The 27038-nt window shown below is 53.3% G+C and overlaps 3 protein-coding genes across 3 annotated transcripts; 2 read left to right on the plus strand and 1 right to left on the minus strand.

Annotated features, from left to right (window-relative positions):
* Positions 1–1593: 1593 nt before the first annotated feature.
* BLOC1S1 (biogenesis of lysosomal organelles complex 1 subunit 1) lies at positions 1594–5341 on the plus strand. The gene is made up of 4 exons (XM_059403347.1): positions 1594–1771; positions 2573–2645; positions 4728–4860; positions 5143–5341. The coding sequence occupies exons 1-4, from the start codon at positions 1711–1713 to the stop codon at positions 5251–5253; spliced, it is 378 nt and encodes a 125-aa protein (XP_059259330.1). The 5' UTR covers positions 1594–1710; the 3' UTR covers positions 5254–5341.
* Positions 5342–5438: 97 nt separating this feature from the next.
* RDH5 (retinol dehydrogenase 5) lies at positions 5439–10199 on the plus strand. Its single transcript, XM_059403346.1, has 4 exons — positions 5439–6984; positions 7151–7409; positions 9442–9605; positions 9869–10199. Exons 1-4 carry the CDS (start codon positions 6675–6677, stop codon positions 10090–10092), a joined length of 957 nt encoding a protein of 318 aa, XP_059259329.1. The 5' UTR covers positions 5439–6674; the 3' UTR covers positions 10093–10199.
* Positions 10200–11585: 1386 nt separating this feature from the next.
* CD63 (CD63 molecule) lies at positions 11586–14783 on the minus strand. Its single transcript, XM_059403348.1, has 8 exons — positions 14677–14783; positions 14030–14106; positions 12949–13137; positions 12715–12789; positions 12516–12611; positions 12262–12402; positions 11943–12026; positions 11586–11763 (listed from the first exon to the last, which is right to left on the minus strand). The coding sequence occupies exons 2-8, from the start codon at positions 14093–14095 to the stop codon at positions 11698–11700; spliced, it is 717 nt and encodes a 238-aa protein (XP_059259331.1). The 5' UTR covers positions 14096–14106; positions 14677–14783; the 3' UTR covers positions 11586–11697.
* Positions 14784–27038: the final 12255 nt, after the last annotated feature.

Genomic DNA, 27038 nt, shown 5'->3' on the forward strand with positions numbered 1-27038 from the left:
GAGTGCACAAGCACACAGAGGCGGAGAGAGAAGCGGGCTCCCTGCCGAGCAAGCCCGATGTAGGACTCCATCCCAGGACCCTGGGATCATCACCTGAGCCAAAGGCAGCGGCTTAACTGACTGAGTCACCCAGGCGTCCCTCTTGGTGGCATTTAATGCTCTGCTTTATGCTACCACTTTACATTTCATTCACTAATCCTTTCAAGGGTTGCACACCTCCTAGGATTTAAGATGCTACTCTGTAAACAGCTTAATGTCTGTTTAAATCAGCACCTATTTCTAACACCTAAATAAATAAGCACCTATTTCTCTTCCCCTCTAAGTATATATCATGAAGCCAATTTTTTACTATGTAACTGAATCACAAAATGAGAGAATGCCAAAGTTGGGAACAGACCTCGATATGGTTTAGTCCAGTGATTGGCAAAGTCCAATGCAAACTAGAATCAGCTGAACAACTTCTTAAAGTTTTTTAAGATTTTTATGTATTTATTTATTTGACAGAGATCAGAAGAAGGCAGAGAGGCAGGTGGGGGTGGGGGGTGAGCAGGCTCCCTCCTGAGCAGAGATCCAGATGTGGGGCTCAATTTCAGGACCCTAGGATCATGATCTGAGCCGAAGGCAGAGGCTTAACTCACTGAGCCACCAAGCGCCCTTGAACTTTTTTATAAAATACTTGCCTGGGCTCCAATCCTTAGAGATCCTGTTACTCAATCTAGGGCCAGGGCATTTTTTAAAACTTCCCCAGGTGGTTCTAATGTTTAGCTGAGGGCTGAGAACTACTGATTTAATCCAATCCCCTTATTTTTCTAGGGAGAAAACCAAATCCAGAGCATAAGCAAGTTGCCCAGAGACGCTCAGACTGTTGGGGCGTGATGCACCAAGAGAGCTGGTGCACCAAGATAGCAAGAATAGGTTGATGATGTTTATAATTCTTTCCTGTTGGAGTTAATCCCGGAAGCATTTCTCTTTAGCTCAGAGAGGTGTTACATGATTTACCTTTTACTGAGACATTATTCTGGTAAGACTGAAAGGGTTCGCATTCCCTGACCACATAAGGACAGAGATGGGATTATACATTCACCACACACAGCCAGCCAAATTAGCAAAGCTCCCGAAGAGGTCGCTTGAAATGCCGAAAATGCCTCTTCTCCACCGTGATCACCCAGAGCTGAGGATCTTGGCAGGGTGGTGAGAAGCGAAGGGGCTGGGAAAAAGAGGAAAGCATTCCCTCTCAGGGGGTGGGTGCTGAGAATTAACGGAGAACCGACCAGAGCTGCCAGGAGGGAAGGGCGAAGAAAGGAAAAGAATTTCAATGAGCCCAGGGAGCCTCTGTTCCCCCCTCAAAACGGAACAATGATGCACAGTCCGTAAGTACCGACCCTCCCGGGAGCCCTGAGATCCAAAGGAGACGATCAAAACGGGCTCTGCAATACGGGTACTAAAGAAAACTTCGCCCAACACTCACCAAAAAGGGAGACCCCCCCGCCCAGTAAAGACCAGAGTTCACTTGCCCCCAACCCTCTGCTAGTCCCTCCGTTCAAAGCCAAGCTCTTCCACGCTCTCCACCCACCGGCCTGAAAAGGGGCGGTCCTGGCGTCACGTGACATTGCGGTCACGTGACTCCGACCCCGCGGGAGCCGAGGTACGCGTTCCAGCTCCCGGAGTCGGAGGGGGCCGGGCGCGCCCAGCCCCCAGCCCGCCGCCACCATGCTGTCACGCCTGCTGAAAGAACACCAGGCCAAGCAGAACGAACGCAAGGAGCTGCAGGGTGAGCCGATCGTTCCCGTCCGCTGTTTTCTCTCCCGCCGCGGCCTAGCCTCAGCCCGGAGCCTGGAGCTCGAGTAACGGCCCGGATCCTGGGAAGGACGCGGGCTCGTGGGCGCGGGCGTCGGAGAGGGGGTGGGGGCGCTGTTTTGGAAATGCCATTACTTGCCAGCGGGCTCTAGTGCCATTGACTACGCTGCGAGCCGTCCCTCCCCGCCCCTCCCCGCCCCCCCTCCGGGTAACGCCCCCCACTCTCAGTCTCCGCGCATCCTCGTCTGGCCCCCGCGCGAGAAACAGCGCTGTGCGGATTGGCCCAGGGAGCCTCTGGTCCCAAAAGTGGGAAGGGACGCTCCTGGGGGAGGAGCGTGCTGGGGCCAGGCTGAGATGAGATTCTTGGAGGCCTGAAACCTCGGAAATGGGGGTGGGGCCCTTCCAGGATCTGGCTTGGGAATCGGGGACGTACTAATCCTCAAGCCAGGAGAGTGGAAAATGATGCCGGGGGTCTGGAGTCCTGGGCGCCGTCACTGACTCGGTAGCGTCTCTGGGCGAGTCGCTTCCGTTCCCAGGGTACCAGTTAACTCACCTCTTCTAAGAAGAAAAGACTTAAGGGGGGAAAAAAAAAAAACTTTTTTTAATAAAATGAAAAGGCTTGCTTTATGTTTTTCAAAGTCCTTTTCAGCCCCAGCACTGTAAGGTTTGTTGAGGTGTTCCTGCTACTAGTGGAATAGCAATGAGTGTCGGCCCTGTAGCACCATCCTTCAAAAAACCGATTCTCTACTCCAATCCCTTTTCCGCTCATCCCTAGAGAAGAGGAGGCGAGAGGCTATCACTGCAGCGACCTGCCTGACAGAAGCTTTGGTGGATCACCTCAATGTGGGGTATGAACTTCTTCCCATCAAAACCATTCCCTCTCCCCCCCCCCCCCGCAAGTTTAGGCATTGGCAAGGTCCAACCCTCAGACTGCTGTTGAGGGGGTGGGATGTTCCATCATTCCCTCCCCTCCCCCAGCTTAACTTTATGGGGAGAGGCTTGAGTCAGCTCTGACTTCTAACGTTGCACTAGGAGGAGCAGCTGCAGTGGTTGGAGAAGCCGCCAGATTCCCCTCTCCCCTCAATAACCTCCCTGGTGCTCGCAGCTTGATGCCATCTGCCCACTTCCCTTCATCCTTCCAAGTCCAGCTGTCACTTTGGCGGGCGGGAGAGCACCCTCCTTCACCAGAACTTGCCACCCTCTCCTTCTCTACCTCCCACCCTCAGGCAGGCCTGGGGAGCAGCTGGCAAGAAAGAGATGGCGCAGCTGGTGAGGTTGAGAGCAGAATCTATGCCAGGAGCTATAGCAGAGCCAAGCCTTCTTGTCCCTTCCTTCCCAGCCTCCAGAGACCACCCCCCTGTGCCAATCCTATAGAAGAATGCCAGTAACAACCAAAGACTTGGGAAGGAGCAAAGAATATTCTCTTGACCCTGAGTAACCCAGCAGAGTGCTGAGATGATGACTGGAAGAAAAAGGGCAGTATGATGCCTTCCACCCCAGGACAAATAGAATAACTGGTTGTGAATCCAGAGACTGAGTCACCCAACTGAGCCATGCAGGGACTGTCATCTTAATTACTCATCTCTGGGGAAGATTAGGGGACAAGAAGCTTGTGGTTGAGGCCTCTGATCTCCCTCCCCTGCAGACCTTTCCCTTCACTCAGTGTGAATGTGGGAGGTCAACAGGAAAAGCTAGCGTTTTAGGAACTCCCAGGGGAATCTCTTAAAGCATCGGGAGCCCCCTGCTATTGCTGTTTGAGCTCCTGAACCAGCCTGTACTATGGCCAAGCTGTCTCCCAAAGAGAAAGGATGGGGTCTGCCCCCTTTCCTCCCTCCCACATTGGTGCCTCTTGGGCTCTGCTCTGAGATTGGCCCGGCTTCTCCCTCCGCTCCTCCTTTGCTAGGGGCCACCCCTCTTTCAGCTTAGAGGACAGCTAAGCCAAAGCCAGATTAGAAAGGGTTTTGTGTTGCTGCCCACGGGTCCTCTCATTCCCTGGAAAGGAAAACAAAGGCTCAATCTGTCTCAGCCCCTGTCGGGTGTCCTTCCCATTCTCTCCACCCACCCCAACCCCTAGCCCCCTCCAACCCCCGCAGATTCCAGTTGGGGGTGGCACCGGATGTGGAGTCTCCCAGATGACCTAGAGCTTTAGGATGGGGAGTCAAAGACTCTCCAGCCAATGAGAAAGAACAGTAGTTGTGGGATGGGGAGGTTGGGGGAAGAGGGTCAGGGTAAGGGGTTGGGGGTAGCAACCTCAAGGCATTAACAATAACTGCAGCCAGGCTTGATTGAGGAAAAAAGAAAAACTGCCTAGAGCAGAAGGAAGAAAGGGTGAGAGAGAGAGACAGATTGTGTGTGTGTGTGTGTGTGTGTGTGTGTGTGTGTGTTCCTTCATCTGTGTGGGCGAAAGGAGAAGGGTTGGGAGAGAGACTGAGAGCCAAGAAGAAGCCCCTGAGATATCGTCTCTTGACCCTGAGTTCCTGGGGAGGGGGCTGCTCTCCCATCCCACCCCAGATTCAGGAAGGGGCCCTATTTCCCTTCCCAACTTCTTGCACACATCCCTGGGCTTCCAAGCATGGCCAGATTTCTCCCTGCTGCTGGATTTTCCCAGCTTCTTCCCCAGGGATATTCCCTCCAGGTTAATCCTCCCTTCTATCACGCAGCTTTAGGAATTCCTTTGGTGGGGTAGGAGATGGTAAGTTTTCAGTCAGCTCCCAGCTAGGCTCTCCTGGGAATGCTGAGAGTGGGAGGAAGAAGCTGGTTCATTTGCATGAATGGTAGTCATTTGCATCACATCCAAGAATGGCCAAGCTCACACCGTTTTCCCCAGTTTGACTGCTGGCTGCCCTCCCACCCTTGCAGTGGAATATTAGTCCGGGAGACCACTCCCCACCAGATGGGTGAGTTGATCTCATCCCTCTTCCAACCTCTAGTGTGGCCCAGGCCTACATGAACCAGAGAAAGCTGGACCATGAGGTGAAGACCCTGCAGGTCCAGGCTGCCCAGTTTGCCAAGCAAACAGGCCAGTGGATCGGGATGGTGGAGAACTTCAATCAGGCACTCAAGGTGGGCCACACTCCCTACATCCGTGGGACCCTATTAACTGCCTCCAGGCAGGTCAGTTCAAGGCTCAGTTTAAAAAGGAAATGGGGATGCTCCCAGCAATCGTTGGTATTGTGTCAGAGTGTCAGAGAAGTGTCAGAGAAGCTAGAGAGATAAAAGTAATTGGTGGGTTCAAGCAGAGCCCTTTCTAGGGGATGGATGGAAAGTGCCCCTATCTGTCTCCTTAGAGCCACACTCTACCCTACACACTCTGACTCCCAGCCTCCCACCTCCTCCCCTTCCCAGGAAATCGGGGATGTGGAGAACTGGGCTCGGAGCATCGAGCTGGACATGCGCACCATTGCCACGGCACTGGAATATGTGTACAAAGGGCAGCTGCAGTCTGCCCCCTCCTAGCCTGTCCCCCCTTCCTAACCCCACCCCCACCTCTCCTGCCTCCCCCGTGGGGGAAGCTGACAGGCCAAGAATAAAACACAAGCCTCCATTTCTGTGTGGTATGTTTCAAAGAGCTACTAGCCCAGCATGGGTGGATAGGAGTGAAGATTCAAAGACTGTTTCCCTAAGTGACAGTTACGTTTTGGGTAAAGGGTGGAGCGAGCATCCTCTCACCGTCCCACCTCTCTTTCCCTCTTTGGGCCTGGTGCAGGTGCATGTTGCATGAGCCGAGGGCGGAAGTTTCCCACGCCCCCCCCCAGAGAAGGTTAGTGGGCTCTGCCCCAAGCTTCCTAATTCAGGACTTTGGTTTCCCGCAGAGGAGAAATATGACAGGGAGCAGGCTTGGTCCCCACTTTGGCGCTCTGCCTCTCCTCGTGCTCGTGGCCTCTCCCAGCCTGGTGCTAAGCAGTGTCATGAGTCCGGACCAGGTTGGAGATTAATTCTTGGGGATGGGGGCACTTCAGGGCTGGGAAGGAGGAGGAGTGGCAGGTCCAAGGTCACCAACAGAGAGGGGCAGCTGCTGTCGTTGACATATCCCTCCTCCTGACAGAGGCGGTCAGGCACCCCCCCGGCTGGGGGCCGCAGCAGGCCTGGCCTGTGCCAAGCATTGGCTTTGACTGCCAGGCTCCAGCTTCCCTGGCTCCTCCCAGCCTCTCCCCTAACACCCCCCCGACACACTTAATACCTCTGGGACCCAGGCCACCCAAAGACTGGGAGCAAAGTCTCTCAAACAGAGCACGAGAAGGAGCTTCGGGCACTGTACTGCCTGCTAGCTTTCCCCAGAGGAGGTAAGCAGGGTCCTGGGAGCTGGGTGCTCTGATATGGCACGTGTTGATAAGTCGAAGCCGGAAGCTTTTCATGCGCTTCCTCACACTTGATCGCCCTTGACCCTCCACAGCTCCCAGCTGGGCCACGGCTGGTGTCGGCCCCACTGGTAGAATAGAAAACAGGTTCAGAGATGCGGTTCAGCATCACACAGTAAGTTTGGGGCCAACAGGGCTGAAGTGCTCTGTGCCCTGTATGTGTTTCCAAAAATAAGGCCCAGTTTACATGGAGAGAATTCAGATGTCGCTGGCTGAGCAGGAGAGCTGAAAGCCAGCCAGATTCCTCTGCTCGCGTGTGTGCCAGAGTCTGCACCCTGGCCCCGGCCTCTCAGGCTCTAGTTAAGGTAGCCCCCGATACAGGGTCTGCCTGGATCTTTGCTTGGCTTAAATGAGCCAGAATTTGCCAGTTCCCTGCCAAGCAGAGAACTTCTCAGTCTGCTCAGAGCGGACTACCAGCTAGGGAGGATAACAGGGGCAAGGGTTTCCAAGCCCGAGTAAACCAGACAAGTTCTCCCGCCCAGCCTCGGCTGCCACCTGCAGGTCGCTTGGGCTCTGGCCATGTGGCTGCCCCTGCTGCTGGGAGTCTTGCTCTGGGCAGCGCTGTGGTTGCTCAGGGACCGGCAGAGCCTGCCCGCCAGCGACGCCTTTGTCTTCATCACTGGCTGTGACTCAGGCTTCGGCCGGCTTCTGGCCCTGAGACTGGACCAGAGAGGCTTCCGAGTCCTGGCCAGCTGCCTGACCCCCTCAGGGGCAGAGGACCTACAGCGGGTGGCCTCCTCCCGCCTCCACACCACCCTGCTGGATGTCACGGATCCCCAGAGTGTCCAGCGGGCAGCCAAGTGGGTGGAAACACAGGTTGGAGAAGCAGGTGAGTAGCGTGGGGCCTCCAGGACTGTGGGGCCACCGGGACTATGGTGCAGGGTGCTCACGGGCCTCAGGAAGCTGGAGGGACGGCGTGGGGAAGGAGAGTGATCTGGAGAGAGCGCATTGGAATGCCTTACCTACCCTGTGCTATCTGTCTCCTCTCTCCTCAGGACTTTTTGGTCTAGTGAATAACGCTGGTGTGGCTGGGATCATTGGGCCCACCCTGTGGCTCACGCAAAACGATTTCCATCGGGTGCTCAACGTGAATACACTGGGTCCCATCGGTGTCACCCTTGCCCTACTGCCACTGCTGCAGCAGGCCCGGGGCCGGGTGGTCAACATCACCAGTGTTCTGGGTCGCCTGGCAGCCAATGGCGGGGGCTACTGTGTTTCCAAGTTTGGCCTGGAGGCCTTCTCTGACTGTCTGAGGTGAGGGTTGCAGAGCCCTGGATTGCCCTGCAGAGATGACTAAAACACAGCCTAGTGGGATCCTGAAGAGGAGACATTAGGGCTCAACTTTGTGGGTTCAAACCCCAGTCTCCTCTCATGGGAGCTTCATGACCTTGAGAGGTTACCTCTCTTTACACCAGTTCATTCCTCATCTGTTAAATCAGGATGAGAGGATCTACCTCATGGGTGCTGGGCGTAAAATGAGGTACTTCTAAGGCCACCATAGAGCCTGGCATGTAGAAAATGCCCCAAGAAGTCTGCTATCATTATTAATATTCTTTTTTTTTATTGAAGATATAGCATGTGCATGCGAGCACAAACAGAGGAAGGGATGGAGGGAGAGGCAGAAGCAGACCCGCTGCTGAGCAGGGAGCCCGGCTGGGCTCAATCCTAGAACCCTGAGATTGTGACCTGAGCCAAAGGCAGACACTCAACCACCCGAGCCACCCAGGTGCCCCTAGTGTTATTATTAGTAACTGTTACTTATGGTAAACTAGTATTTTTACAGAACATTCTGTCCTTTATTTCTCCCAGCAACCCTCTAAGGAATAGGCTTTGATATCCACAGGGTAACATAACTTACCCCAGACCACACAACTAGTTAGTGGAAGCAGTGGGACTTACCCCCAGATCTGCTTGTCCCTCATCTGTATGTTTTCCTGCCCTTCGTCTTTAAACAGTAATGTTCAGGGGCGCCTGGGTGGCTCAGTCGGTTAAGCAGCTGCTTTCAGCTCAGCTCATGATCCCAGGGTCCTGGGATCCCTACTCCGTGGGCAGTCTGTTTCTCCCTCTCCCACTGCCCCCAACTCCTGCTTGCTTTCTGTAGTGCGCACTTTTTCTCCCTCTCAAATAAATAAAACCTTTAAAAAAAAAAAAAAGAAAGATTTAAAAATTAAATAATGTTCAAAGTCCCGTGAGAACACAAAGGAGACTTGACAAATACCACACGGGAGCAAGGCCTGCCCCCCAGCCAGCCCACCTTCTGTAGGAAGTCTGCCTTCTACACCGTCACTCAGCAAAGAATTTCATATACTTTCGTCCCTATTCCTTGGTTCTTTAATTTTCCAATCAGCATCATGGAACACATGCTTGATACTTGGATTTCTGCATCTGTGTCAAGGAGGTTTTATGTGTCCCCAGCAAATACCAGTCTACACCCTTCATGTCCAGCACCCAGGACTCAACCCTGTGCTCTAGGACCTAGGGAATGGGGTAGTTCCAGGTCAGGGGTTGGCAAATTCTCAGGCAGAATCTGGCCAATTGCCTTCCAGCTAATAATGGTGTTTACATTTTATTATTTTTTAAAGGTTATTTATTTGAGAGAGAGAGAGAGCAGGTGCATGGGGGGAGGGGCAGAGGGAGGAGAGAGAATCTCAACCAGAGCCCCCAGCTGCCACAAGTCTTGGTCCCATGACCCCGAGATCACCAGCCAAGCCAAATCAAGAGTCAGATACCCAACCAATTGAGCCACCCAGGCACCACTGGTGTTTACAATTTTAAATGGTTACATTGTTAATGATTCTGTAAGTACCTACCTGATATCAATAATATTTAGGCCTGTGTTGCCAAAAATATTTGCTGTCTGGCCCTTTAAGAAGTTTACTGGGAGGCCTGGGTGGCTCAGTGTTACTAAGCGTCTGTCTTTGGCTCAGGACATCCCAGAGTCCTGGGATTAAGCCCCCATTGAGCTGCTCTATGGGAAGCCTGCTTCTCCCTCTTCCACTCCCCCTGCTTGTGTTCCCTCTCTCTGTCAAATAAATAAATACAATCTTTAAAAAAAAAAAAATTACTGACCCCTGTTCTAGATCTTAAGAGTACAAAGGGAAACAAACCTCAAAAAATACATGGCCCATTTGCCCCCGTCCCAGAACAGCAGGGATCCCCTTTTCCTTCAGGACCCCGGTCCCCAGCTTGTGATAACTTTCCCATTTTAGCCCCTACAACCAAGTCCCCGAGGATCCCTTTCCTAATTAGGGGAAGAAGCCAGAAACCTCCCTCTATCCCCATCCAGGCGGGATGTAGCTCATTTTGGGGTCCGAGTCTCCATCGTGGAGCCTGGCTTCTTCCGAACCCCTGTGACAAATCTCAAGAGTTTGGAGGATACGCTGCAGGAGTGCTGGGCACGGCTACCTTCTGCCACACAGGCCCGCTATGGGGAGGCCTTCCTCACCAAATGTGAGTATCTGGGCCCACACGGGCACATGAAGGGAAATGAGAGCACCAGAAAGGCCCGTCCTACACCAGCAGAAGGTGAGGGTGAATTGGGGTGCCAGAGAAGAACACCCAGGCCATTTGGAACCTGCCCACTTACCATACTGGGGAGCCACTAAGGAGCCCTCTGACCTCTGCTGGGGACCAGCTCCAGAACCCAGAATATAGGGCCTGAGATGGGCCAGAGTGGGAAGGGACACTGATTACAACCATCTCCTGGAATGCAGACTTGGAAGTACAGCAGCGCATCATGAACCTGATCTGTGATCCAGACCTGACCAAGGTGAGCAGGTGCCTGGAGCATGCCCTCACTGCTCGTTACCCCAGAACCCGTTACAGCCCAGGCTGGGACGCCAAGCTGCTCTGGCTGCCAGCCTCCTACCTGCCAGCCAGCCTGGTGGATGCTGTGCTCACCTGGCTCCTTCCCAAGCCTGCCCAGGCAGTCTGCTGAATCCAGCCTGCCAGCCTTCTGTCCCCACCCAGGTACTGCCTAATGCCTGGCATAAAATATGCACTGAATAAATGTCTTGCTTAAAAAACAAATAAAAGACACTGTAGATGGGCAGAAATGAAGTTGTCCAGTGGGAGACTGACCCCATTTAAGCCCTGCCCCCTAGGCTGACTTGATGCTGGGGCCTCTGTACTATCTGCAAAGCCACTAGCAACCACTGGGTGTCACCCCCCAACCCCCAGGCCCTCTGGCATCTGTATGGGTCCTTTGACGCTGCACCTGGAATGGCCACCAGAGGGCATTGTTGGACATTTATTTTCTATGAAGAGTACCTATTTTTCTTAAAGAGGGAAGGAAGGTAGTGAAGAGGGGTCCGGACCAGGCTTGGGTGGTTTCCATGGAGGAAAAAAGGCAATACCAACTTAAATTATCCCCTCTCTTTTTTACTTGTTTTATTTTTTTTAAAGATTTTATTTATTTATTTGACAGAGATCCCAAGTAGGCAGAGAGGCAAGCAGATAGAGAGGGGGAAGCTGGCTTCTTGCTGAGCAGAGAGCCCGATGCGGGGCTCCATCCCAGGACCCTAGGATCATTACCTGAGCTGAAGGCAGTGGCTTTAACCCACTGAGCCACCCAGGCGCCCCTTTATTTTATTTTATTTTTTTCAGAGTTTCTTTGAGAGAGCAAGCAAGAGAGAGCATGAGTTGGCGGGGAGAGGCAGAGGGCGAGGGAGCAGCAGACTCCCCACTGAGCAGGGAGCTTGACACATGGCTCAATCCCAAGACCCTGGGATCACGACCTGAGCCAAAGGCAGGACATTTAACTGACTGAGCCACCCAGATGGCCCCTCCTTTTTTACATTTTTATTTGAGAGAGACCCTGCAAGTGAGGGAAGGGGGGCAGAGGGAGAGAATAGCTCCCTGCTGAGCTGGGAGCCAGACATAGAGCTTGATCTCATGACCCTGTGATCATGACCTGAGTCAAAGTCAAGACACTCAACCGACCAAGCCAACCAGGAACCCCTAAATTGTCCTCTTATCTAATGGATACAGGCCACAAAGGTGTGATAGCAATTGATCACTATCCTAAAAGGAGCCGGGTCCCCTTTGTTGGGAGGGAGTTGCTAGGCCTTCAGAGGTGGGCAGAACACCAGGGAGAAGATGTCCGTGGTAGATGTGGGCTGGCCTCTCCCAGGTAGAGCCATTGTGGGGAATCCCTCTGACTTTGGCAGGAGATGGCTTCATGAATATTACAGCCCCAAACTTGGCAGCACAGGACTAGGAGACAGGGAGGGCCATGGGGCCCAGCCCCCTCCAGATCCCCACTTCCACTGCCAACCCCACCAGTGTCTTAAGCAAAACCCGCCTTCCCCCAACAACCCCACCACCACCACCACCATATGCCTTTCTTTACTGAGGTGCATAGAACAGGATCCCAGAGGACAGGAACACAGGTGAGGAGAAGGAAAGGATAAAGTATTACACTTAAAGACAAAGTGAGACCATTTTTTTTTTTTTCAGTCTGAAAAAATAATCCGTTTAATTGAAAAACCTGGAGTGTACTACCCCACTCCCTTAGATGAGGAGACTGAAGAGACTAGACACCCTACATCACTTCATAGCCACTCCGGATACTCTTCACGAGGCAGCAGGCAAAAACAATTCCCAGTACCTAGAAGTAAAGAGAGAGGGGTGGAAAGGAGTCAGAAAGGCAAAGTATCCGAGGCCCACCCAGCAGACCCCAAACACCACGAGGGCCCCTGTCCCCAGGCCAGGACTTCCCCCAGCACCCTCCTCCCACTGCCCCTAGTGCCCAGATGCCCCAGAATGAGTCCCAAAGGTGCCTCTCACCTCCACAAAGGCAATTCCCAGGGCTGCTGCAGCCACCACCAGCACATTGCTCCGTAGCCAGCCCCCGATCTTCTCCACACAGCCCTGAAAGGTAGTAGGCACACAAGGCAAGAACATAATCAGAAACTTCCCACCTACTTTCTGTTCCCTCTCTCCCCCGCTCTCTGTACCTTTCACCCTACCCCTAGCATTCCCAGAGCTCCTCCCCATCCCAGGGCCCCAACCCTCTCCACCTCCATCCCTGGTCCCTCTCTCTATCTCAACCCTTGAAATATTTCCCAGATCTCCCAAGTCCCCTCTATCTCAGTTTCTTCCTTACCTCAGAGTAGATGTTATTTATTTGTAAAGAAGCCCCACAGTCCTTTGTGACATTGATGCAGCAGGAGTCAGGGACTTGGCCCTTGGGCACAGTAGGGACGCTCTCCCAGTCCGTGTAGTTAGCTGCCCCGCAGCATTTAAACTGCAGGAGAGAAGAAATACGGAGTAAAAGGTTAGTATGTGCACCTCCACCTACAATACAAAGATAAGACTCTTCTTCCCCCTCTACCCCTGCTCCCAGCAACCTTCACTCACGTCTTCCTGCATCTTGTCCAGGGCCAAAGTTGTGCGATTGTCTCTCCGGTAATTCTGCATCTGCTGCCGGAAGTCCTTATTAAATTCTAACATCACCTGGGAATAAGAAGGGGCACTGTTGAGGTCAAACTCCAGGGCACACGCATCCCAGAGCAGCGAGACCTCTGAGGCAGGGCCCTCCGCCCTTTCCCCTGCTTACCTTGTCTCTAAACACATAGCCAGCAATGGCTGCGGCCACCTCCACCAGCATGATAAGAGACAGGAAGATGGCAAACTGCAGGCACAGTGGACAAGGGTCAGGCTGGAGTCTTGGTGACAGTGGCCTGCTGTGGCCCAGCCAGCCTCTAGTTCACTCATGAAGGTTTTCCGCCCCCTCCGTAGGGTACCCTCCCTGCAGTCCCAGATACCCACCCTGGCCCCACACCCAGCTCACCGTGATCATAAGACAGTAGTTCTCCTTGCAGGCCCCACAGCAGCCCACAAAGGCCACCAGGAAGAGGAAGGCACCCACTGCGATGATGACGATGGGCAACAAGGAGCCAGGCGTGGCCCCCTGGATAATGGTCTGACTCAGGACCAGCTGGGCCCCTACACCCACAGCAATCAGTCCCACTGCACAGGCCTGTGAGGAGGGCAGGTCAGAATTAGGCCAGACCCACAACCCATGAGCCCTCACAGCACAGTGGGTACACCCAGGACACAGCCTTAGCCCCATCCCAAAGAGACGGATTCTCACACCTCCAGAAAACTTGACTGCAGGGGAAGAGGATGGCCTGTAGTTCCCCACAATTTGGCGAAATGCCAAAGGAGAAGTTCCCAGAAAGCCTTGACCCCAGGGCACGTATTCCTCACCTAGAGTGGTGCTTCCTATGGGCCTCTAGGGCTCCCAGAACTGCCCTCTATCTTCTAGTGCCCACTTCATCCTCATCAGCTGTTCTAGGGTTCCTCAGGCCCACTAGGCCAGGGAGGAGAAGGGATCAGAAAAAGAGACCGGAGTGGGGTGCCCCTCCGTGGATAAAGAGCAGCCTCTGAAGCCAGGAGCCCAGGACAGGAACAGACTGTAGAGGGTAGACAGCCCTTCCCCACCCCCAAGCAGCTGAGGGGAGTGAAGAGGGATGAGGGAATAGAAAAGAAGGAGGAGTAAGGGAGAGAGTAGGGAAGGGTGGGGAGGAGAGGGAAGCCCCACGGCGATAGCTATCAGGCCGGCCGTTGGCTGGTTGCCCCACTGCCCGATATCACAAGTGGTTGGGTCACCAGACAGGAAGGGCCAGGAGGGGCGAGGGGGAGGGTGCTGTGCACCCACGCTGTCCATTCTTGGTCCAAACAAGCCTTAGAGGACCCGGAAAGCTGGAGGGGGTGGGGTGGCCATGCTGTCTTCGGCCTGTTCCACCGGCTCTCCTTCCACATCTGGTCTCCAACTGCCTTCATTCTCGGCCCCTAAGCCCTCACCACTCCGGATCCAGGTCTCCCCGCACCCTGCCAGCGCGCCCCCCACCGTCCCCCTTCCCACTCACGCAGAAGGCCAGCAGAAGAACGTAGAGCAAGAACTTGACACATTTCATTCCTCCTTCCACCGCCATGGCTGCCGGGCCTGGGGTAGAGGGGAGCGCAGGGGGATGAGAACCGGGCGAAGGGGGACCTCGGTTTCCGTGCTCCCTGCCGGCCCTCGAGGCCTTCCCTGCGCGGCCCCCATTCCCGGCCCCTCCCACCCGGAAACCCGCGGTCAGATCCACGTCTCCCAGCCCCCTCTTCTCCCAGGCTGGAGAGGGGTGGGGGCGACCGCCGCGAAGCCGGGACCTGCCCCGCCGCCACCCCGGCCGGGGCCCGACGACCACCCTCGGCCCGCCAACACCCCCCGCGTTCCAACATTCCCTCCCCACCTAGCCAGCCCCTACAAACGGCCCTCGGCCCAAGCGCGACCCCCAGCCGTCTTCCCCTTCGCTCTGACCTCCCCCGAAACACAAGCGCAGCCCGTCCCCACACCGAACCCTCCCGGGCCTCCGGAACTCCGCAAAGTTGCAAAGTTGCGAGGGCCTCGGGAGCGTCCGGGAGCGCGGCGGATCTTCGGGAACCCGAGGCGAGCCGCAGCGGAGAGAGCTACCCGCTCCCCAGGAGCTACCCCCACCAAGACAGAGGCCGGCCGTGGACCCCGCGGCCTCACCTGGGCTCCCCAAAGCTGTGCGCTCTTCTCCGGCCGCGGCTCAGGGGCTCTCTAGCGGCGCCCCCCGGCTGCGGCCCCGCCCGCCGCGCGGCCCCGCCCCGGTCTCCAGCCACAGCCCCCTCCCCCGCCACCTCCTCCGCCCAGTGGCCGCCCTCCTCCCTCATGTGACGCGGGAACAGCTGCGGCCTGAGTCACCCGGCCCATGAGGGGGAGGGCCGAGCCCCCCGCCCGGCAGGGGCCACGTGGCCCGTAGCCGGAAAGCAGCGCCCACCTCCGCGGAGGGAAAGTGGCGAGGGCAGGATCTCAGGGTGCCAGGGCACCCCTTCTGGTACCCTGGTCCCCGCACCACCTCGGGCTGGGAGGGCGGGACCCAGCGTCGCCTAGTTCTGCCCGGTTCGGGCAAGCGGAGGAAGCGTGTGCGAGCCAAGGGGGGGATAGCGGCCCGGAGCTACACTCTTAGGGCCCGCGCCGGGAGACTGGGCCGTGAAGGTGACGAGGTGGTCTTCAAGAGGCCGCCTCGTCTTCCACCTGAAGTCCACTTCTTTCCTCTGGTTCCCATCTCTGTTGAAGCCCCCCACTCCCATCCCCGAGTCGGCAGAGGGCGCTGTTAGCTCCCTGGGATGGGGTGGGTTCAGAACACTTCCAGAAAGTCCCTGGCCTCACATTCTGGGAGTCCCCCAACATTCTGGAGTGGGTGTTCCTGTCCCCCCCTCTGTTAGTCCCTTCTCCATTTTCTGGGGCTCCGGAGTAGTGGGCTGAGAACAGGAGGAAGCAGTCACAGTCCAGTCCCTCCCTCCGGGGGAGGGTGGACAAGGTCTATGCTCCCACCACTCCTGGATCAGCCTCTTATCAGATGGAGGCCTGGGGAAGGACACTGAAGCAGGCACGGATAGATCTTCTGGATTTTCCCATCCCAGCCTAGCAGGCAGCACTTCACATCCCAGGGGATAAAGCAAGGTGAAGGCTGGAAAGGGAGATGGCGGCCTCAGGTTGCTTCCCTCCGATGTGTGCCCTGGTGGTTCCCAGAAGTTGTGTGAACAGGCCAAGGACAGAACCAGCCACTATTCCTGGCTACCCAGCCTGGGCCCCACCCCTCAGGTTCTTCTAGTCCTGACTTAAGAACCACTTCCCGAGTCTTTGTATGTGTACACAAAGAAGGAAAGAAACTGTAAAAGCAAAAGGAAAGAGATCTGGACTGGGCTAAGAACCAGTTTCCAGGATCACAACCTTCCAGCAAGGGACACCAAGCCCATTCTGGACTTTGCTCCCCAGTTATCACCTAGGCAAGCCGTGGGAAGAGGAGCAAAGATGCTAAAAGGAGTATTCATCAGTTTTTTTTTTTATTGTGCTGCCGCTAGAGGCCAGGCACATGCCACCCACAGGAGATTGGGGGAGGGGGGCAGGCAAGGGAGACAGTGGCCCTGCCCTCTGCCCACACACAGAGCCAAGCCCTCCCTGTGAACAGACACACAGTCCCCTGGTGGAGGGTAGACAGTCTCAGAGGGAGGGACAGATGCTGCTTCTGCTCCAGAGGAAAAAGAACAGATTTGGTATCACAAAGATGGGATCTTTTGGAGGTGACTTTATAGAATAAAGAAACAAGCTCTTGGTTCCAGAGACAAGGAAAGACACAAGTATAAAAAAGTATTTAAAAAGTAGTTTTCAAGGTTGATGGCAGGCTGGGATTGGCTAGCTCAAAGGGTTCAGGAAGGATGTGGTGAAAAATGGACGGGAAAGTGTTCTGAAGTCAAGATTGGGAAACTTTAGGGGCGCCTGGGTGGCTCAGTGGGTTAAAGCCTCTGCCTTCGGCTCAGGTCATGATCCCAGGGTCCTGGGATTAAGCCCCGCATTGGGCTCTCTGCTCAGTGGGGAGCCTGCTTCCTCCTCTCCCTCTTTCTGCCTGCCTCTCTGCCTACTTGTGATCTCTCTGTCAAGTAAAATCTTTACAAAAAAAAAAGATGGAGAAACTTTAGATACCTAATAACTGACATTAGGTATCTAATGACATTTTGGGAACAACCGGGGAAATTTGAATATGGACTGGGAATTAGACACAAGAAAATATAATTTTGTTAGCTATGATGGTAGTATGATTATATAAGAAAATTATTTTTTAAAGATGCATACTGAAATATTTAAGAGGAAATGTCATATCTGTACTTGCTTTGGAATACTTCACAAAACGATGAAGCAAAAAGCAGAGAGTCTTGGGGCGTCTGGGTGGCTCAGTGGGTTAAGCACCTCTTGATTTTGGCTCAGGTCATGAGCTGAGTCATTAGATTGAGCCTTGCATCTTGCATCAGTCTGCTGGACGTGGGGCCTGCTTAAGATTCTCTCTCTCCCTCTCCTTTTGTCCCTTCCCTGCTGCTAGTGTGTGCATGAACTCTCTCTCTAAAAAAATAAAAATAATAAAAATTTAAAGGTGTTTTTAAAAAATAAAAAGCAAAGAGACTACGTAATAGGACTATTGAGGACCTAGAAGGTTATGTTGTATTTTGTTGTTGTTGTTGTTGTTGTTTTCAAGCAAACTCTGTGCCCAATGTGCAGCTCAAACCCATGACCCCAAGTTCAAGAGTTCCCTGCTCTACCAACTGAGCCAGCCAGGTGCCCCAAGGTTGGGAATGTCCTAAAGGCAGTAGGGAGTGGTGGGGTGTTTTGGAAAGGGTGAAGGATCTTGGGGTTTGACCTACATTGAAATAAGGGGGTGGTGCCTGGCTGGCTCAATCAGAAGAGCACGGGACTTTTTTTTTTTTTCTTGAAGATTTATTTATTTTAGAGAAAGAGAGAAACCATGACTGGAAGGGGCAGAGGAAGAGAGAGAAAGAATCTCAAGCAGACGCCACACTGAGTATGGAGCCCAGTGCGGGGCTCAATGTCAAGACCCTGAGATCATGACCTGCGCTGAGATGGAGTCAGATGCTTACATGACTGAGTGACCCAGGTGCCCAGACCATGTGACTCTTGATCTTGGGGTCATGAGTTCAACCCCTACACTGGGTGTGGGGATTACTTAAAAAAAAAAAAAGTGAGGGGCAGCTGGGTGGCTCAGTCATTAAGCATCTGCCTTCAGCTCAGGTCATGATCTCAGGGTCCTTGCTCAGCGGGAAGCCTGCTTCTCCCTCTCCCACTTCCCCAGCTTGTGTTCCCTCTCTCACTGTCTCTCCCTCTCCATCAAATTAAAAAAAAAAAAAAAAATGGAAGGAAGGGAAGGGAGAGGGGGGGGAAGAAAAAAAAGAAGGGGGAATGAGGGGTGCCTGGGTGGCTCAGTTGGTTAAACATCTGCTTTTGGCCCAGGTCATGATCCCAGGGTCCTGGGATCAAGTTCCTCACTGGGCCCCTTGCTCAGCGAGGAGCCTGCTTCTCCCTCTTCCTACGACTCCCCCTGCTTCTGCACTCTCTCTCTCTGACAAATAAATAAATAAAAATTAAAAAAAAAAAAAAAAAGGAAAGAAAGGGAAGTGAAAAGCAGGTGGCCCAGAAGATAGTTGAGACATTACAGGTGCCATCCAAGGGAGAGGTAATGAAGGCTGGAACCATGTGGAACCATGGAAGAGGGAAGTCTGAGTGGTAGTTCAGAGAGAAAATAAGTACAAGATGACTGCTTACCTGTGGAGGAGAGAGGAAGTAAGAAAGCCCAAGATGACTCAGAGCTTCTGAACCTGGATGCCCAGAGGAGTAGGTGGCGGTTGCCCAAGGCAGGAGGCCCACAAGGAGCATCCTCGTGGAGACGTCCACCAGGAACTGCGGATGTGAAAGGCAGGCGAGAAGTAGTCAGACTAGAGAGAAAAAGTGCTATCTAAATTCTTAGATGGGTGAGGGCCAGAGCAAGAGAAGGAAACCAAGAGCTGCAGAGAACACTTACATCTCAGCAACAGGCTGGAGGGGTCAGTAGCCAGCAAAGGAGCGGAAGAGAAAGGAAGGTGTGGAGCTGGCCCCCACACGCTGCTGGGCTGGGACCAGCATTATACCCATTAGCTCACTTAACCCTTAGGACAATCCTTCGAGATCTGTATGACATGTCCTGTTTTAGAGATGAGGAAACTGAGACTCTGTGACAGGGACTGACAGGCCCAGAGGCCAAGCCAGTAAAGGGCGGTGTTAGAATTGGAACCCAGGTCTCTGAGGGTTCCAAAGCCTAGATTCTTCCACTCTCTCCTGGGGGCCAAGAGAAAAGAGAACGTCACGACAGGAGGATGGGACAGTGGCCAGGAGCATCTAAGAGTATAGAAAGGTCAACTTGAGTGAGAAACAAGAGAAGGTCATCAGATGGTGTGGCCTTCTCCAGAGCGGTGTCAGGGCAGGATCCAGACCCCCTGCTAGGTCCAGGAAGGAAGGAGAGGAAGGTGGAGACAATCAGGTGGGCAAGGGCGGAACTGAAGCAAATGTCAGGAAAATGGGGGCCTGGGAGAGGAGCACCAGGGAAAGAAGCTCGGAGCAAACGGCGGCGAGCACAGAGTGGCAGAAGTAGCTCCATCAAGGAAGGGGAAGAAGTAATGGTGCAGGGAAGATGGGAAAGGGTAGCGCCAGGGAGACCCCTGGAGAACAGCCAGCGTGGAGCCAGAAGGGGGAAAAGCCCGTGCCTAGTCAAATTCATAGAGACAGAAACTAGAAAGGTGATTGCCAGGGGCTGGGTGGATTAGTGATCAATGGGGTTCAGTTTGGGAAGATGAGAAAGTTCTGGAGATGGATGGCAGCGATAGTTGCCCACCACTGCGATGTACTCTTGAAAATGGTTCCATTGGTAGATTTTATGTCAAGTGTATTTTCACACAAACACACACACAAATGGCTCACTCCCCTAGTCTGGAAAATCAGCATAGAGCCCTGTGTCCCTCTGAGCAGGGAAGCAGCTGGCTGGGACCCAGCCGCTCACACCATGTCCTTCAGAGCCTCCAGCACCTGCTCCAAGTGCTTGGCCTCCAGATGTGCAATCCAGCTGGGCACCTGCCCTGATTAGCTCCTGCCCCTGTCCCTTGGGAGCCAGACACTGCCTGCTAGTTAGTGAGCTGGGGTGAGCACCTTGCCCCTCCCCAGCACCCAAGGCCTTCTGAAGCCCACATCCACACAGGGAGCCCAGCACCTGCTGCATGCATACCTTCTCCCCTCCACCCAGTAGGCCCCTTGCGCCTGCCTCCACCCCACTAGAAGGGGCCACCTCAAGGATAAGCCAAGGGCACCCTGGTAGGCTGGTAGGAGAGGGTCCATGACCTAGGAGCTGCCACCTGCAGAGGTTGGGTGGAGGTGGGGTTCAGGAGGAGAGAGAAGGGAAGGGAAGAGCTGAAGATGCAGGGGAGAATAGGGGAAGGCACAGAAGGAATAGAGAAGGAAAAACAGATGCCTGGGAAAAGGTGGGGAGGAGGAAGAGGGAGGGAGGGGCAGGAGATAGAAAAACCAAAGGGTGCCTTAGCACCAAGGCCATCTCTTCACTAGGGAGGGTAGGAAGGGTGATGGCTGGAACTGAAGGTCAGAAGATTGGGTCTGAATCAGGCAACTGAGATTTTGGGGCACCTGGCTGGCTCAATTGGTAGAGCATGTGACTCTTGACCTCCTGAGCCCCATGTTGGGTGTAGAGATTACTTAAATATAAGAAAAATCTTGGGGCGCCTGGGTGGCTCAGTCGGTTAAGCATCTGCCTTGGGCTCAGGCCCTGATCTCAGGGTCCTGGAATCAAGCCCCCGCTTTGGCTTCAGTGGTGGGCTCTCTGCTCAGCGAGGAGTCTGCTTCTCCAGTTCCCCCTGCTTGTTCTCTCTTCCTCTCTTTCTCTGTCAAATAAATAAAATCTTTAAAAATAAAATAAAATAAATAGATAAATCAATGAATAAATATCTGGACTCTGCCTCAGGTGACAAGATGGCCAAGAGACAAGTTAGGAGGGAGAGCAGTCCTTCCCACCTTGGCCTTGGCCCAGGGTCCCATTTCAAGCCCTAGGGCTTAACTCTGTTTCCAACCCCACTCCACCCTACCCCCCACTGCTCAGGTTCCCTCCTCAGCACTCTGTCTCTGTCCTTGCCTATTCCTTTCCCTGCTCCTTGGGCCCCAGCCCCTGACTCCTGGCTCCTCATTCTCACCAACTTTGTCTGGCTCCTGCCCCAGCCTCCTCACTGTCGCCTGTGGGGTCACTCCAGGTGCGCAGCTGGTGAGTGAGCAGGGCAGCAGCCCCATCCCATGGCGTCTTCAAGCACAGCCTTGCCCAGGAGGCCAGCTGCTGTGTGGTTCTGATCCGAGCTAGCTGAGGTGGCAGTGGTCTCCTCCTGAGAATCGCAGACCCGCACAACAAAGTTTTCCCCTGGGATGGAGCAGATAGGAACATGGCAGTGATGAGAAGAGGCAATATTGGGATGTGGTGGTTACCTCCAGCTCCTGCTCCTTGGGGCATCCATCCATCCATCCACCCATGCTCCACTGAAAGCCCTAAACATGCTAGGCACTGGGACTCTATGGAGATGAGTGAGACAGAGTCCAGCCTTCGAGGTGATTACAACCTTTGGGCACATACAAAAGTACAGTGTGGGGAAGGCTGTGCCAAAGAGCAGTCCTGGATGCCAGGGGCCACCTGACATAGCTGCGGGGATGCAGCAGAGCACAGGAGGCCTTGGGGAGCACTCACTCAAGCTGTGCACATTGTAGACTCCTCCCTCTGCAAATTGCCTTGCAGTTCAGGGAACTAGAAGTGAGGAGACAGGCAGGATCTGAGTGGCCGGGGAGGAGGCGGGGGTGAGGTCCTTAGCACCGCCAGGCAGAGTCCAGAGAAGTCTTTTCTGCTCTTAAATTACTAATTTCTAGTTCCCATTCCCAGACCTCAGCCAAATCTTCTGGCCACCCACACACCCTCACCATTGCTCTACACACACACACACACACACACACACCTCACTTGGCAACAACCTTGATTTTCACTGCCCTGCACTCTCTCCTGGACATTAGCTTCCCTCTGGACATTCCTGACTCCAGCTCCCCTCCCCTGGTAGCCCACATCAGACTTTGTCACCTCCCATGGTGGTAGAGGCCTCCCAGCGTTTTGAAGTCCCTGGAGAATGAGAAGCAAGCTTTGGGCTCAGACCTGTCCTTTCCCTTGACCAGCAGGTGCCTCCTCCTGGCCAAACTGGGCATGGGGACAGCCTTGACCACCACCCCCCGACCCCCCAGCAGGATCCCATGTTGGGCCTTGGCCTGGAGAGGGAGCAATTGGTAAGAAAGACAGAAAGAGGGGAGAGGCCTGGGGAGACTGAGTGTAGGTGGGAAACAAGGTACTCCTGTGGAGTTGGAGGGCTGGGCCTGCCCTAAGAGGATAAGGGAAGCTGAGGGCGGCAGGGCAGAGCAGTCTTCTGGAAGGCCCAGGGCAAAGGTAGGTGTAACCCCAAATGATTCTGAGTTCCCCCAGTTGTACTCCACCTCCACCAGCTGCCCCCCAGATACAAGCTCCTTGGCGCCCTCTGTCTGGCCTGGGGGTTAAGGAGTTTACCAGGCCTGCTAGGAGATCCAGCAGGATAATTATAGGATTTCCAGCCTGGTGTGCAAGAGGACTGTAATTACACAGTGAGGTCCTCTCTGGGGGCTTCAGGCTTTGTGGGCAGAGACCTGGGAGGGGTCCATTCCACTAACATTCCAGCCGTAGCCCAGAATAGCCTCCTCTACCACATTCCCAAAGGCTCAGGCTGGGAGGGCAGAAGAAGGGTGAAGCAAGCCTGGTAGGGAAACCCCTCAGCAGCTTCTCAATGACCCCAGGCCCTCCCCTCCTTGGAAAGACCTGCAGTGCCAGGGAATGAGCCACTGATCCTAGAAATAGGGACTTCAGGAGGGAAAAGTGAGAAAAGATGCCATTAGGGATCCCAAGTTGCAGCCCACTGGCCCAGGTCTGATGGACAATGCTGTTTGGGTGTGCGGGGTGGTCTGCGGGTGGGGATGCAGGGTAACAGGAGCCCCTCCTCCTTACAGAGATTCCCCAGTTCTGGGGTCTGCTGCTCTAAGAGCAGCCCAGGTGTCTCTGGCCTTGAACCCTGACGACCAGCTCCCAAGACCTACAGTTCCTCTGCCTGAGGATGGAACCGACCCTCTACCCGAGGCTACGCAAGCCTCTCTTCCTTCCAGTAGCTCCTGAAACCTCATTCCCTCTCCCTGGGACACCTCCTGCCTCTCTCCTGGCGACTCGAGGTCTTCCAACCCAAACGCCTTCTCTTAGGCCCAGACCCACATTTGCTATGAACCAGTCAGGACCTTGAAGGAGGCGGGCCTTGAAGGTTGCCTGGGTAACGCCGGAGGGGGGGCACCCCCGGCGGAAGACAGTTGCCAGGGAGACCAGGACAGTGGGCGGAGCCCTAAACCCCAGTTAGCCTGTATTGGGATGAGAAAAGATCTAAAGGTCCAGATCTCTCCCAGCTCCTTTCCATGAAGCCTGCAGGTCACCTCCTTGGGAACTGGGTCTAGGGCAGCTGCAAGTCTTAAGCTCCAGAAAGAGACCTCCCAGGGATTAGTTCCCGCAACTCAGGGAAACCCAAAAGTAACCAAACCTGAGGGAACTAAGGAAAGAAGCAAGATGTAGGAGGGGATGAAGAGAGGAACAAGGCTTAATGCATTTTTGATATAGAACTTCTTGGAGTAGAAATCTAAAGAAGTATGCAAAACCAGTTTTAGTTCCACCTCCAAGAAGCTAAAATTCCAGATTCTACCACCAGATGGCAGTCTTGCCCACTCAATGGATTAAGCCCAATCCTGGAACTAGTGGGGACGAAGCTGGGAGGTGGGAATATTCACTCTTGTCTCACAAGTTGTTCCTGACTCCTGCTCTCCGGCATTTGGCAGACACCCATAACTCTTCATGACCATAAATACCCAGTTTTCTCTCCCCAACCCGCCTCTGACCAGATCCAGTTAACAGGATTCATTCATTCTTCATTCAAAGGAGATAAGGAACACTTTGGTGGGAAAATTTCCTGCTTTCTTGGGTCCGACTCACAGTGTAAGGGTGATAAGCTGGGATAATAGTAATGACTAACTCATTTAGGGTTGCATGTCAGGAAAAAAAGGAATTGCATATTGGGCAGTTAATCCTCATAACCTTATGAAAAAGGTACTAGGTACTATATTGTTATCCCATCTAAGGCATACAGAGCCAAGTTCGCACTGCCAGAAATGTGGGAGGGCTGGACCTTGAACCCAAACAGCCTACTTCTAGTCTGGAAGCTAGAGTAACTTCCATACCACACAGAATGGTGCAGATGTAGCTAGGAAGAAGATCTACTCTGGGCTTGGGAATCAGCAACAGATTCCTGGAAGACACATGTCCAAAATCTCGTCTATACTGAGACCTGAAGAAAGAACAAATTTGGCCAAGATACTGGGGAATGGGGGCAATAGAGGTAGGAAGGGGTGTTGTTCTAGGAAGAGAAAACTTATGTGAAGATTCAGAGATGATCAAGAGAAAGAAGATGAGGTCTACCTCTAGGTTTCTGGTCTGGATGATTGTCATTCAGTAAAATGAAAATGTGCCTCAGCAAGATGGGGCACATTTTCGGGGGAGAGAAGGAGTTCTCTGATTATCATATTTAACCCATGATGTTTGAGGTGCCTTGGGACATCCAGATGGATATCAAAGAGGCATCTATCTGGCATGGAGTTTGTTGGCTTTGTTTGTTTGTTTGTTTGGTTTGTTTGGTTTTTTAAGATTTTATTTATTTAGTTGACAAAGACACAGCAAGGGAACACAAGCAGGAGTGGGAGAGGGAAACGCAGGCTTCCTGCTTATCAGAGAGCCCCATTCAGGGGCTGGGTTCATGACCAGAGCCTAAGGTGGACACTTAACAACCGAACCACCCAGGAGCCCCTGGCTTGGAGTTTTGGCTGGTACACTGTTTATCTAGTGTTCCATCCAGTCTAAATGTTTCCTGAGAAAATTTGTCTTTGCATCTATCCTAGACCTACCATTAGACACAAACTTGGTGAGAAAGTGAAGGCTTCCACCGACTCCGTGGAAGGAGAAGAAGGTGACACCATCTCTGCTCTTAAGGAGTTTGCAGTTGTGCTAAGGAAATGACATCAGAGAAATGTTTTGGAGAACAGGCTATGCCAGAATATGTGGTAAAGGCAGTTGCTACTCTAAGAAATCAGAAAGGAAAGAAAAAAATCATAAGAAAGACCCCATGGGGGCACCTGGGTGGCTCAGTGAGTTAAAGCCTCTGCCTTTGGCTCAGGTCAGGATCCTGGGGTTCTGGGATGGAGCCCCGCATCAGGCTCTCTGCTCAGCGGGGAGCCTGTCTCCCCCAGCCTCCCCCCGCCCCCGCTGTCTGTCTGCCTCTCTGCCTACTTGTGATCTCTGTCAAATAAATAAATAAAAATCTTAAAAAGAAAGAAAGAAAGAAAGAAAGAGCCCATGAAGGCCGCTAGTAACTGATTATTATGTAATCCTCACAACTAGTTGAGGGGGACAATGTGATGCTCATTTTATAGACGAAGAAAGGTGAAATGTTGAAAGACCCATGTCTTGGTCCAAAGCAAGGGAGAGAACCCGCTGTCTAAATTTATTGCATTGTGCTGTGGTCTTAGTTCCTGTACTCCATGGAGATGTTCATCTCTTCAAAGCTCCCCAGCTTGGTCCTCCTGATCCCTATCCAACCTTCCTTCCTCACACCCGAACCTCTAGTTTCTTTCCTCATTTCACTCCAGCTCCCCAACCCAACCCTGTCTTTTTTTTTTTTTAATATTTTATTTATTTATTTATTTATTTATTTATTTATTTGACAGAGAGAGAGAGAGAGAGAGATCACAAGCAGGAAGAGAGGCAGGCAGAAACAGAGGGGGAAGCAGGCCCCCCACTGAGCAGAGAGCCCAATGGGGAGCTAGATCCCAGGACCCTGAGACCATGACCTGAGCTGAAGGCAGAGGCTTAACCCACTGAGCCTCCCAGGCACCCCCCAACTTTGTCCTTATGCCTGGTGTTCCATCGATCCTGTTTTAAGACATTCTTTTGAGCTCTAATGGAGACAAAACTGGCGTCTCTTTATTTTGCCTGAGAAGCCCAATAACATTCATCTCTTTACTCAATAAACATTGTGTATACCAGGAAACAAGCAAGACCTAATCCCCTCAAATATTCTTTCTTTCTTTCTTTCTTTCTTTCTTTCTTTCTTTCCTTCCTTCCTTCCTACCTTCCTTCCTTCCTTCCTTCTTTTAAGATTTTATTTATTTATTTGACAGAAAGAGAGAGAAGGAGCACAAGCAGGGGGAGCAGCCAGCAGACTGAGAAGCAGGCTCCCTGCTGAGCAGAGAACCATGCCCTCCCCCCAATCCCAGGGTCCAAAGGCAGACACCCAATCGACTGAGCCACCCAGGCACACACCCCCAAACATGTTCAATCTATTGGTTGTCTATTGATCTCCAGGGCTTTGGACTCAAGAAATCAGCCTAGAGAAACTGAGGACTGGGAAAAGGACTCCAGAACCAGAAGTCAAGTACCTTGGGAGTATTTTAACACTCTTCCACTCTGCCCTCTGGCTGTACCCAAGGTCACACCTGGAAACTAGGGCTGGTCCCACAACTAGGTTTCTTCCTTTGTAACTTGCTGTCTGCATCTCAGTCATCTGAGGGCAGACCTCTCTCTCATTTTCAGCCCTGCAATTACAAGAGCCTTCTCAGCTTCTAAGACCCTGCAGATGCAAAAGTATAACTAGGAATTCAGAGGTCCGCAAGCATAGTGGTCTCCAGCCTGCTTCCTCCCACCCCAGCCCCCCCTCAGTGGCCCCCAGTGGTCCCTTGTTCCTGCTTTTTTGCCTTTTCCAGCCTACTGACTCCCTTATCCCTCAATTTCAGATCACGCTCTTCCCAGCTCTAAGACTTGCTCTTGTCTCAGGGCTTCCCACCACTTCCCCACCTGCTCCGATTATCTCTGGCCTCCTTCTCTCCTCATATTCCCTGCTAACCCCCATGTCCCATCCTTCCATCTGTTCTGAGCTCCCAATGAGCCCAGCCTGATGCTGCCCTCCAGGCCTTCTTTAAACATTTTCTTTGGGCTACCTCCAGTAGCTGGGGCTCCTCTGGGCTCAAATTCCCCACATCCTCCCCTTCAGGCTCTCCATACTCCCACCAAGGCTAACCCTGTCACTGTGCTGTCTCTCCTCTCCTCAAAAGTCTGTCTTTTCATCTCTGCCTTCCCCTGATCCTCTGTGTCTGCCTCCTCAGGGGCTCCCTTGGCATCTCCCAAGCCTTCTCTTCTTGATTTCTCTCCCTCTTTTCCCAGGACTCTGGTCTTTGTCCCATCAGTTTCTCTGTCCCTGTTCCCATCTCTCTGCACTCCTGACCTCTTGTGATCAGGCTCTGTGGACCTCCATCCCTTCCTCCTGTCTAGCCATACCTCTCTTCTCCCTCTAGTC

Source organism: Mustela nigripes, chromosome 6, assembly GCF_022355385.1.
Source record: "Mustela nigripes isolate SB6536 chromosome 6, MUSNIG.SB6536, whole genome shotgun sequence".
Classification (NCBI taxonomy): domain Eukaryota; kingdom Metazoa; phylum Chordata; class Mammalia; order Carnivora; family Mustelidae; genus Mustela; species Mustela nigripes.